At 37.2% G+C, this 12,852-nt stretch overlaps 1 protein-coding gene across 1 annotated transcript in view; it reads left to right on the top strand.

Annotated features, from left to right (window-relative positions):
• CEP162 (centrosomal protein 162) overlaps positions 1-12,852 on the top strand; it is a 108,273-nt gene that overhangs the window by 14,019 nt on the left and 81,402 nt on the right. The window contains exons 6-7 of the mRNA XM_003258295.3: positions 1,032-1,099; positions 10,616-10,731. Coding sequence (XP_003258343.2) covers positions 1,032-1,099; positions 10,616-10,731 — 184 coding nt within the window. The remainder of the gene's footprint in view (positions 1-1,031; positions 1,100-10,615; positions 10,732-12,852) is intronic.

The following is a 12,852-nucleotide window of genomic DNA, read 5'->3' on the forward strand; positions in this document are numbered from 1 at the left end:
GATCCATAATGGATGTATGCACACATGATGGGCTGTGTTACAGAAGAGGAACACTGAGCTTGGAAAATGTATTACTTTTATAGTAGGTGGAAACAAGCCTGCTCTTTGTTTGGTCGGAAATGTTACCCAAATGGCATGGTGAAAAATGATCAGCGTCTTGCACTCTTGGCATATTCAGCAAGAATGTGCAGGGACACTCAGGGGCTATGGTCATTGCCTCTCCCAATGGTGTCAATACAGATTAAGCATGCGTGGGTTTGTGGGCCACAACTTTTTGCCACTTTGCTACATTTTTTAACTTTTTTCTTATTTCTTAATAGTATTCTTAACTATTGATATTTCTGCTCTAAAGCAGGCCGGTCAAAGTACAGAATAGCACTGAACATGCAACATTAGGTGTTTGTAGCTCTCATCATTATTATACAGTCTTACAGTTTCTCTAACAATCTCAATAAAGAGGGTTGATAGACTGAAAAGGTAGAACTGATTCCTGGTTTGAGAGAAAGCAGTATATGAACCAATACATCCAATATAGTTAAATCATACCCAAACTCCTTGTCCCCTTGCTTAGGTTTTGTTTTAAGGCTCCTATTCAGCTTCTGTTTGAGGATTAAATTGCTTATTAGCATCTAAGTGCTGACTTTAGCATTTTTTTTTCTGACTTTCATATGGACCTCACTGGGTCTCATAGCTTGTGGTCAATTTCTAATCTTTAGTGTAGAAGGGATATCTAGGGTCATAAGATAATATTTGTACATGTAAATGTACATAGTAATAAAATTATGTATATTTAAGAAATAGGGCATCTTTTTCCTTTGTATTATTTTTAAGCTACAATTAATCATATGCTTCGAAGATGATTTATTTTCAAAATGTTTTCCTTAAAGCTCCCAAATTTTTAGCTTTAGATAGAACAAGAGGACTTGAGAGAGGACATGTATAATTTTAGGGATTTTTAAAAAAGGTATACAGAAAGAGTTACATGAAAATATATTTTTAACATGTAATGCTAAAATAAATATTTTTTCCAGTAATCAAGCCAATGTAGAACTAACTGATGACGAACATGAGAATGAATCGAAACATGAAGAACTGGCAGGTAATTTCATTGGTTCTTAAATTTATAATATTTGAAAAGATAATATCTTTTAATAGAGACATTGATAAGAAAAATAATTAAAAGGAAAATCATATTGTCTCAGAGCTTTGAATAGATAGAGTGGGTTTGCCTGTGTTATAAACTGAGCTGCTAAGAAATTGTTAAAAGTGAACTGCCTCATTTGTTGAGAGTGGGCAGTGGACCACTTGGGAAGAAAGAAAAAATGATTTTTGTGCCAGGATTGTGGGCATCACTGAAGACAGGGCAAAGACCTCCAAAGCATGGTGGTGGAGACGTGTACCTTTTCCCACCTATTGACTTTTTTTTTTTTTTTTTTTTGAGACGGAGTCTCTCTCTGTCCCCCAGACTGGAGTGCAGTGGTGCGATCTCAGCTCACTGCAAGCTCCGCCTCCCGGGTTCACGCCATTCTCCTGCCTTAGCCTCTCCGAGTAGCTGGGACTACAGGCGCCCGCCACCATGCCCGGCTAATTTTTTTGTATTTTTAGTAGAGACGGGGTTTCACCGTGGTCTCGATCTCCTGACCTCGTGATCCGCCCGCCTCGGCCTCCCAAAGTGCTGGGATTACAAGCGTGAGACACCGCCCCCGGCTCCACCTTTTAACTTTTAATGCATGTGTGTTTTTATATTTAAAATGTTTTTTTCATAGACTGCATATAGCTGGTTTTAGCATTTTTGTTCAGTCTGACAGTCTCTGCCTTTTAATTGTTTTTACCCTTTACAGAAATGTATTTATTGATATAGTTGTTTACCGTTTTGCCATTTGTTTTCTTTTCATCTTTTTGTTTTTGTTGCTTTTGTCCTCCCTTCTATTGTATTATTTATAGTATTCCATTTTATTCTTCTTTTGGCTTTTTAGCTATACTTCTTTGTTGTATTTTTTTTCTTAGTTGCCCTGTGAGTCACAATATATGTCTTTACCTTATTACAGTCTACTTTCAGATAACCTTATGTCACCATATTTATATGAACTCTAACAACAATAAACTCTCCTCAACCATTTTGCTATTTTTGTCAACATTTTTCTTCTACATGTCTTAAAAACACCACAGTGCATTATTATTATTGCTCTTAAAGCAATCAATTATCATTTAAAAGTACTTTTAAGGAATATAATAAATAGATATTTATGTAAAAATGTGTATCCATATATTTTCCATTGCGTAGATTTGAATTTATCTCAAATTACTTTTCTTCGCCACGAAGAGCCTCCTTTCACATTTCTTGTAGTGCAGGTTACTGCGAGGAACGAGCTCTCTCAGCTTTTGTTTGTCTGAAAATATACTCTGCCTTTGTTTTTGAGGAATACTTTTACTTGATATAGAATTTTATGTAGTTTTTTTTTTCCTTCGGGCAGTTTAATGATTTTATCCTATTGTCTTTTGACCTTATTTCTCATGAGAAGTTTCTGGCAATTCCTATTATTGTTATTTTGTATATATCATGTCTTTTTTTTTCTCTATTTTCAAGGTTTTATCCTTGTTTTTTGGCAGTTTGACTATGGTGTGTCATGGTATGCTTTTCTTATATTTATTCTGTTCAGAGTTGGTTGAGCATCATTGCTCTATGGATTTATAGTTTCCATCAAAATAAAAAATATTTTGGCCATGAATTCTTAAAATATTAATAATAATGCTGCTTTCTACTTCCTGCCCTCTGACCCTAATTATGTTAGAATGCTAAACTTTGTTTGATGGGTCACTAAGACTGTTCCATTTTTCAAAACCTCTTTTTCTTTCTGTTCTTCACTGTTCACAATAGAACAGTTCATATCATTGTTCATTTGCTTCAAGTTACTGGTCTTTTTCCTTTAATCTGCTATTAATCCCATTTTTTTTTTTTTTTTTTTTTTTTTTTTTTTGAGACAGAATCTTGCTCTGTCAGCCAGGCTGGAGTGCAGTGGTGCCATCTCGGCTCACTGCAAGCTCTGCCTCCCGGGTTCACGCCATTCTCCTGCTTCAGCCTCCCAAGTAGCTGGGATACAGGCACCTACCACCACACCCAGATAATTTTTTGTATTTTTAGTGGAGACAGGGTTTCACCGTGTTAACCAGGATGGTCTCGATCTCCTGACCTCATGATCTGCCCACCTTGACCTCCCAAAGTGCTGGGATTACAGGCATGAGCCACCATGCCTGGCCCAATCCCATCCTTTTTTTTTTTCTTTCACTCTTAACAGTTCATTTTGGATCTTTGTTTTAAAATTCTTTAGTATTTTTCTTCATTATGTTTATTTTTTTCAAGTCTTTAATATTAAACATATTTTACAGATCTCAGTATTTGTTCATTTCTGCGTCCCTTTTCTGTTGGCTATTTTTTCTTCTAGTTTCCTGACACTTTTTCCTGCCTCTTAGAAGTCTAGTAATTTTTTATTGGATGTTGGGTATTGTGAATTTTATGTTATTCAGTGTCTAGATTTTTTTTTTCTTTTTTTTTTTTTATTATACTTTAGGGTTTTAGGGTACATGTGCACAATGTGCAGGTTTGTTACATATGTATCCATGTGCCATGTTGATTTCCTGCACCCATTAACTCGTCATTTAGCATTAGGTGTATCTCCTAATGCTGTCCCTCCCCCCTCCCCCCACCCCACAACAGTCCCCGGAGTGTGATGTTCCCCTTCCTGTGTCCATGAGTTCTTCTTTTAAAGAGTATTATTGAGCATTGCCTGGTGAGTAGTTGATCCTACCACTTGATTTTTTTCAAGGCTTTTCTTATGCTTTGTTAGCGGAAGTCTAGAGTAGCTCTAGTAACCTCTAACCCTATTGCTAAGGCACATCCCAATGCCCCTAGTGATCAGTGAGGACTCCCTACTTAAGCAGATGAGAGTTTGCAAGTCTCCCTGTCTTGTATGAACTTGAGAATTGTCTAACTTACAGCATCCCACTTGTTCTTGGCTCATTTTATGCATTAATAGCTTAGTATTCAGCAAAGACTCAAGGGCACCCTATGCAGATTTCTGGGGCTTTGTTTTTCCTTAGGCACCTCCTCTCTTGATTACTGTGTTGCATTCTCTAAATTGCCTCAGCCTTTCTGGACTTACCTCGCTCTCCTCTACTCAGTGAGACTGTCCTGATCTCCCCGCCCCTGCTCAGTACTTCAGAATGTATGTGCCTTCAGGTAATTGTAGGCTGGCTCACTTGTTTTCTTAGGAATCACATTTTTTTTGCTGCGAGTTGTCTAATATCTGTAAATAGTTGTTTTATATGTTGTATTGTTTACAAAGAAAGTACAATCCCTTTAACTCCAACATGGCAGAGGAGGAAGTCCTCTAGATTGGCAAAGAATTAAAAATTTGCAGCTAAGTTTGCCAACAAAAGATTAAAAATGTCTTCCAAAAAGATCTTTTACATTGCATATGGTTTATCTGAGCTTTAAGAACATTTTTATTTCTGAAAATAACATTTTTGAAGTTACAAGGATAGAGAATCATAGAAACCCAATAACTTGAATATGTAACATCTACCTGCGAAAAAGGTCAGAGTGGTACAAGTAAATATTCTGATTGTTTTCCGAACAATGTAGAAGAGCCTAGATACTATCTCTGATGTTTCTCATGTAAGAATCACCCTCTCAAATTAGTTTTACTCTTTCATTTTTATATAAATTTAATTTGCCTTGATGTTTGTTCCTGAAATCTCTGACATGTGCTGTTTTCCTTTTCTTTGTTTCTTGTCTTTCATTTGTCTCTGGGTCTACTAATGACACTTCCTTCTTACTTCAAATGTACTTTATTCATGACAGGTTTCTGGGGAGGAAGTCAGTTATTCATGTGCTGGATGCTAGTATTTGCCTGTAGGCTGTTTAGTTACTAAATGAAAATAAGAAAATGATGTTTTGAAGAATGCTTATTAGATTGGCACTTTTCCCAATCAGAAATAATACTTGGCTGTATTAACTTTTGATTTAGATTAAGTACAAGAGTAGCTATAATAGGCCGGGTGTGGTGGCTCACGCCTGTGATCCCAGCACTTTGTGAGGCCAAGGCGGGTGGATCACCTGACATCAGGAGTTTGAGATCAGCCTGGCCAACATGGTGAAACCTGTCTCTACTAAAAATACAAAAAATTAGCCAGGTGTGGTGGCGGGCACCTGTAATCCCAGCTACTCAGGAGGCTGAGGCAGGAGAATCGCTTGGACCCGGGAGGCAGAGGTTGGCAGTGAGCCGAGATCATGCCATCGCACTCTAGCCTGGGCAACAAGAGCAAAACTCCATCTCAAAAAAAAAAAAAAAAAAACAGAGAAGCTATAATAATACTAACAGCAATAATTACTATAAACATTATAGCTAACACTTATATACAGTGCATATTACATATCAACCACCGTTCTAAACACTTTAACTCTTAATCATCTCAGCAATCTTCTGAGAAAAGTACTATTATCCCCAATGTACAGATGGAAAAAGTGAAGCAAAGGGAGTTTGTGGCCTGCCATTGGTTCTACAGCTGAAAGTAGTGGAACCAGGAATTGAATCTAGGCCTTCTGGCCCCAGGTCATGCTCTTAAGCGCTATGCCGTACTGCCTGAACTGTTTCTAACACTTTCTTTACACAGTCACACACGCACCACAGCGCCTCCCATTGCTTCCCAAATCCTAAGTAGTTGTCCAAGTTCAATGTCATATTCTCCCGTATCTCCTCTTTCCTTGTTCATCATCTTTTCTTAAGCAAGTCTAATCTCAGGGGTTACTTAAAATTCGGTGGTTCCCACTTAGACTACTAAAGTCTTAATCGTCTTGTATTGGTCTCAGCACTTAGAAGTGTGCCTAATACAAAGTTATTACTTTTAACTGTCTTGTGATTTTAACTATATGTCTACTGATATTAGAAAATCCCAAGCAGTGTTCTTTCTTATGTGGAAGAGAAACAAAGGTGAACTTCTCAGCCTCAGAGTACAAATACTGACATAGTTAACCAACTAACCTAGTTTATCTACCTAAGTTACAATACACATGCTGTTCCAAGCTCATATTTCTCATGAACTAAAATGTAGATGTTTCTGTAGCCAGATCTCACTGGAAGTATCCCTGTTTCACTCCCAAACCCTCTCAAACTCATTTCTTAACTTCCAGTATTAATTACACACGAGTTGTCGTCTTCATCTTCATTCTAAGAAAAGAGTAAAAAACAGCCATTCCAGAAGTAGACTCTAGTACCTTATGTAGTCTTTTTCTCATCAGGCCATCCTGTTTCTCAGTGTGATGTAGTTTTTTGAAATACAAATTAGATCATGTTTGTTTCTAAAATGATCAGTTCCACTCTGAAAAGATATTCCCCTTTCATAGCTACAGATCTAAATTAATACTGTGAATAAGTTAAAAATTGAAGAAGAGATCCTGGCCAAATAGTTCCTGTCCAACCTTCCCCGCAAGTAGACTGAATGCCTCAGTTAACCTGGAGACACCTTTTCCTTCTGCACAGTCATTGAGATATAATTTGGAGGCTTTAGATAAGAAGCAGTCATGATTGGGAAAACAGCAAAGGTCAGTATTTACGTAAGGGAAGGGTCAGAGATCTTTCATAAGGACTGGTTAAGACTTACGGTAGAGATACCTGTAGAAACAAACAAAAAAAACAACCTAAAAAACAAAATCCAACCTTTTTAAAAGTGGCAAGATTTCACAAAAGTCCTTCCTTTTATAAGTAAGCAATTGGTCATGTTTGTCTTTTAAAAATAAATATTAAAGTCTTATTTTAAAGGTAATTTGAGATCCTTTGGGCAGCTCTAGAAATTTTTATTTGGTTAAAAATATAAAAGACTAAAAATATAAAACTCTGAGAACTATTTGAAGGTACCATAATGACATAAACCAAAGATAGTCTTATAAATTGAACTCTCATTAAACATTTGCAAAAGAAAAAGTTCTTTTTATATATATATACTTTAAGTTCTAGGGTACATGTGTACAACGTGCAGGTTTGTTACATATGTATACATGTGCCATGTTGGTGTGCTGCATTAACTCGTCATTTACGTTAGGTATCTCTCCTAATGCTATCCCTCCCCCCTCCCCCCACCCCATGACGGGCCTCAGTGTGTCATGTTCCCCACCCTGTGTCCAAGTGTTCTCATTGTTCAATTCCCACCTATGAGTGAGAACATGCGCTGTTTGGTTTTCTGTCCTTGCGACAGTTTGCTCAGAATGATGGTTTCTAGCTTCATCCATGTCCCTACAAAGGACATGAACTCATCCTTTTTTATGGCTGCGTAGTATTCCATGGTGTCTGTGTGCCACATTTTCTTAATCCAGTCTATCATTGATGGACATTTGGGTTGACTCCAAGTCTTTCCTATTGTGAACAGTGCCGCAGTAAACATAGGTGTGCATGTGTCTTTATAGCAGCATGATTTATAATCCTTTGGGTATATACCCAGTAATGGGATGGCTGGGTCAAATGGTATTTCTAGTTCTAGATCCTTGAGGAATCGCCACACTGTCTTCCACAATGGTTGAACTAGTTTACAGTCCCACCAACAGTGTAAAAGTGTTCCTATTTCTCCACATCCTCTCCGGCATCTGTTGTTTCTTGACTTTTTAATGATCACCATTCTAACTAGTGTGAGATGGTATCTCATTGTGGTTTTGCTTTGCATTTCTCTGATGACCAGTGATGATGAGCATTTTTTCATGTGTCTGTTGGCTGCATAAATGTCTTCTTTTGAGAAGTATATATTCATATCCTTTGCCCACTTTTTGGTGGGGTCGTTTGATTTTTTTTCTTATAAATTTGTTTGAGTTCTTTGTAGATTCTGGATATTAGCCCTTTGTCAGATGGGTAAATTGCAAAAATTTTCTCCCATTCTGTAGGTTGCCTGTTCACTCTGATGGTAGTTTCTTTTGCTGTGCAGAAGCTCTTTAGTTTAATTAGATCCCATTTTTCTATTTTAGCTTTTGTTTCCATTGCTTTTGGTGTTTTAGACATGAAGTCCTTGCCCATGCCTGTGTCCTGAATGACACTGCCTAGGTTTTCTTCTAGGGTTTTTATGATTTTAGGTCTAACATTTAAGTCTTTAATCCATCTCGAATTAATTTTTGTGTGAGGTGTAAGGAAGGGATCCAGTTTCAGCTTTCTACATATGGCTAGCCAGTTTTCCCAGCACCATTTATTAAATAGGGAATCCTTTCCTCATTTCTTATTTCTGTCAGGTTTGTCAAAGATCAGATGGTTGTAGATGTGTGGTATTATTTCTGAGGGCTCTGTTCTGTTCCATTGGTCTATATCTCTGTTTTGGTACCAGTACCATGCTTTTCTGGTTACTGTAGCCTTGTAGTATAGTTTGAAGTCAGGTAGCGTGATGCCTCCATCTTTGTTCTTTTTGCTTAGGATTGTCTTGGCAATGCGGGCTCTTTTTTGGTTCCACATGAACTTTAAAGTAGTTTTTTCCAATTCTGTGAAGAAAGTCATTGGTAGCTTGATGGAGTTGGCATTGAATGTATAAATTACCTTGGGCAGTATGGACATTTTCACGATACTGATTCTTCCTATCCATGAGCATGGAATGTTCTTCCATTTGTTTGTGTCCTCTTTTATTTCGTTGAGCAGTGGTTTGTAGTTCTCCTTGAAGAGGTCCTTCACATCCCTTGTAAGTTGGATTCCTAGGTATTTTATTCTCTTTGAAGCAATTGTGAATGGCAGTTCACTCATGATTTGGCTCTCTGTTTGTCTGTGATTGGTGTACAAGAATGCTTGTGATTTTTGCACATTGATTTTGTATCCTGAGACTGCTGAAGTTGCTTATCAGCTTAAGGAGATTTTGGGCTGAGACATTGGGGTTTTCTAAATGTACAATCATGTCCTCTGCAAACAGGGACAATTTGACTTCCTCTTTTCCTAATTGAATACCCTGTATTTCTTTCTCCTGCCTGATTGCCCTGGCCAGTATTTCCAAGACTGTGTTGAATAGGAGTGGTGAGAGAGGGCATCCCTGTCTTGTGCCAGTCTTCAAAGGGAATGCTTCCAGTTTTTGCCCATTCAGTATGATATTGGCTGTGGGTTTGTCATAAATAGCTCTTATTATTTTGAGATGCATCCCATCAATACCTAGTTTATTGAGAGTTTTTAGCATGAAGGGTTGTTGAATTTTGTCAAAGGCCTTTTCTGCGTCTATTGAGATAATCATGTGGTTTTTGTCTTTGGTTCTGTTTATATGCTGGATTACATTTATTGATTTGTGTATGTTGAGCCAGCCGTGCATCCCAGGGATGAAGCCCACTTGATCGTGGTGGATAAGCTTTTTGATGTGCTGCTGGATTCCGTTTGCCAGTATTTTATTTTGCATCAATGTTCATCAGGGATATTGGTCTAAAATTCTCTTTTTTTTGTTGTTGTGTCTCTGCCAGGCTTTGGTATCAGTATGATGCTGGCCTCATAAAATGAATTAGGCAGGATTCCCTCTTTTTACATTGATGGGATAGTTTCAGAAGGAATGGTACCAGCTCCTCTTTGCACCGCTGGTAGAATTTGGCTGTGAATCCATCAGGTCCTGAACTTTTTTTGGTTGGTAGACTATTAATTTTGCCTCAATTTCAGAGCCTGTTGTTGGTCTATTCAGGGATTCAGCTTCTTCCTGGTTTAGCCTTGGGAGGGTGTATGTGTCCAGGAGTTTATCCATTTCTTCTAGATTTTCTAGTTTATTTGCATAGAGGTGTTTATAGTGTGTTCTAATGATAGATTGTATTTCTGTGGGATCGGTGGTGATATCCCCTTTACCATTTTTTATTGTGTCTGTTTGATTCTTCTCTCTTCTTTATTAGTCTTGCTAGCGGTCTATCAATTTTGTTGATCTTTTCAAAAAAACAGCTCCTGGATTCATTGATTTTTTGAAGGATTTTTTGTGTCTCTATCTCCTTCAGTTCTGCTCTGATCTTAGTTATTTCTTGCCTTCTGCTAGCTTTTGAATGTGTTTGCTCTTGCTTCTCTAGTTCTTTTAATTGTGATGTTAGGGTGTCAATTTTAGATCTTTCCTGCTTTCCCTTGTGTGCATTTAGTGCTGTAAATTTCCCTCTACACACTGCTTCAAATGTGTCCCAGAGATTCTGGTATGTTGTGTCTTTGTTCTCATTGGTTTCAAAGAACATCTTTATTTCTGCCTTCATTTCGTTATGTACCCAGGAGTCATTCAGGAGCAGCTTGTTCAGTTTCCATGTGGTTGTGTGGTTTTGAGTGAGTTTCTTAATCCTGAGTTCTAATTTGATTGCACTGTGGTCTGAGAGACAGTTTGTTAATAATTTCTGTTCTTTTACATTTGCCGAGGATTGCTTTACTTCTAGCTATGTGGTCAATTTTGGAATAAGTGTGATGTGATGCTGAGAAGAATGTATATCCTGTTGATTTGGGGTGGAGAGTTCTATAGATTCTCTAAAGACATCTTTATGTTACTATTTCAATAAACTATTCTTATACAGACTTCTTCCTTTGGAAATCAACAGCCTTTTCCTGGAATTTGACTTTTTTGACAATGTGGTCTTTGTACTTTTAAAAATTACTTTCTTCAGAAAATTACAGTGATGATTTTGAAGATGAGTTTATTGGTGCGCCATTGACTACTAAAGATGAAGAGAGGCCTTCCAAAGAGAATTCCAAATCAGAAGAAATAACTGTACCCAAGCAGGTATATATCAATTACATATTTGACAGTTTTGCAACTTTTTTCATCAACCTGGCTGCCTATTGCTATATGAAGAGCTAAAAAAATGGAGTTCTTCATAATCTTGCTCATTGTTGTAAACTTACAGGTCTCCTAACACTCAGTTAAACATTTTCTTAACTTAAGATATTAAATTAATGTAAATCTTAATGAAAAAATTATGACAATTGATGATTTTATGAGAGATTTTTGGCCAGGCACAGTGGTTCACGCCTGTAATTTCAACACTTTGGGAGGCTGAGGCAGGAGGACTGTTTGAGCCCAGGAGCTCAAGGACAACCTGGATAACATAGTGAGATCTCATCTCTCCAAAAAATAAATTTTTAAAAAATTAGCAAAGTATCCACCTCCTTAGGAGACTGAGGTACGAAGATCACTTGAGCCAGGGAGGTCAAGGCTGCAGTGACCTGTGATTGTGTCACTGCACTCCATCCAGTTGGTGAGTGAGACCCTGTCTCAGACAAACAACAAGAGATTTATTTTGGCAAATAAGCTTAAGTTAAGCTTTAAAAATTGAAAGCTTAATTAAAATTCAAAACTAATTTTTAAAGAAGTGTGTTAACTTATACTTTTTCTTTGGTATGACTTGCCTTTATGAAGTATAGTAAATGTCCCTCCCTAATATTTATACTAGTTACAATATTAACGTCTGAAACTTACTTGGCTAAGATAAGGAACTACATGATTCCATTCACATTCAGTGGTGCTTCATACTCTCTCATTTCCCAGTTCTTACCAAGAATTGTTCAGGCCTACTACTTCATATTGCCTACCTTATAGAACTTATCTTTGAAGCTATCTAATAGTAGCTAGTAGAACAATTAATATTGTTGTTTTGTTATTTGTTATTACTATTTTTTATTTTGGTCTCTATCTGGGCACAGTCTCTTTGGTACTGTGTGTTAGGACTAGATGTTTTAACATGAATGAAAACATAGACTCAAGATAAAAGAAACACTTTTCAGGTATATATAAATCTTATTTTTAAGTTTACTTAGTATTTGGTCCTGGGGTGTCTACGTATTACTCAGTCTTGAGGAAAAAACTAGATGACCTTAGAAATAACATAGAAATTAATGCGATTGATGAATATCCATAGAAATTTAATGAGATTTGTACTTGGAATATGGCAATTACAATATTTTTTTGAAAAATGAATAGGTCACCAGCCTGGTCAACATGATGAAACCCCTTCTCTACTAAAAATACAAAACATTAGCCGGGTATGGTTGGCACGTGCCTGTAGTCCCAGCTGCTCGGGAGGCTGAGGCAGGAGAATCGCTCAAACACCGGGGGCGGAGGTTGCAGTGAGCCAAGATTGAGCCACTGCGCTCCCGCCTGGGCGACAGAGCACAACCCTGTCTCAAAAAAAAAAAAAAAAAAAAAAAAAAGAAAAATGAATAGGTCAGTACAAGGCATAATAGTGTGGTATATTTAGAAAGTGTACCATATGCATAAAAATGTATCAGCCTAACTGGAAGCTTCAGAGCACTGTCTGGGTGTGAATCAAAATAGGAAGGGATTAAAGCTGTGTTATTGGACGATCCCACAAACTGCCTACCCAAGTAGGAGATACAGGTGATATTAATAGGAAAAGTATTCTAAGGGAACCCCTAATACTGAAGAACTTCATCTGTCTTGCTGTTTGGTGGCTCGTCTTTCTGAAAGTTGTGTCTTTTGAAACATAGATGAAATAATGAGTATAAGATTTGGTCATTAATTTTGAACATAAGGGAAAATAGACTGGTAATGTTATAACTGCAGAACTCTTGTGTGAAATAGCTCTGTTATCTTGACATTCAAAAAAAACTAGAGAATTCTTGAGCAAGGTAGATGAGCAAATAGAACTTAAATGCCTTAAGCAAGAATTTTTAAGGTCTAAATTAATTTTGGTGATTGCCAAGCTTCAGAAGAGAATTTTAGACGTTCTGTCAGAGCTAGTCTTGAAGAATTATGATAAATTAGAGTGGTTGGTGAAAGAAGCCTAGAAAACACAGTTCTGATCTTTTCAATATGGGATAAAAAGCCCTGGATTTCAGATTTTGCTATTATTTGCATTGTGTTCATTTTACATAATTTTGGTTT

The sequence above is a fragment of the Nomascus leucogenys genome, chromosome 18, assembly GCF_006542625.1.
Source record: "Nomascus leucogenys isolate Asia chromosome 18, Asia_NLE_v1, whole genome shotgun sequence".
Classification (NCBI taxonomy): Eukaryota; Metazoa; Chordata; class Mammalia; order Primates; family Hylobatidae; genus Nomascus; species Nomascus leucogenys.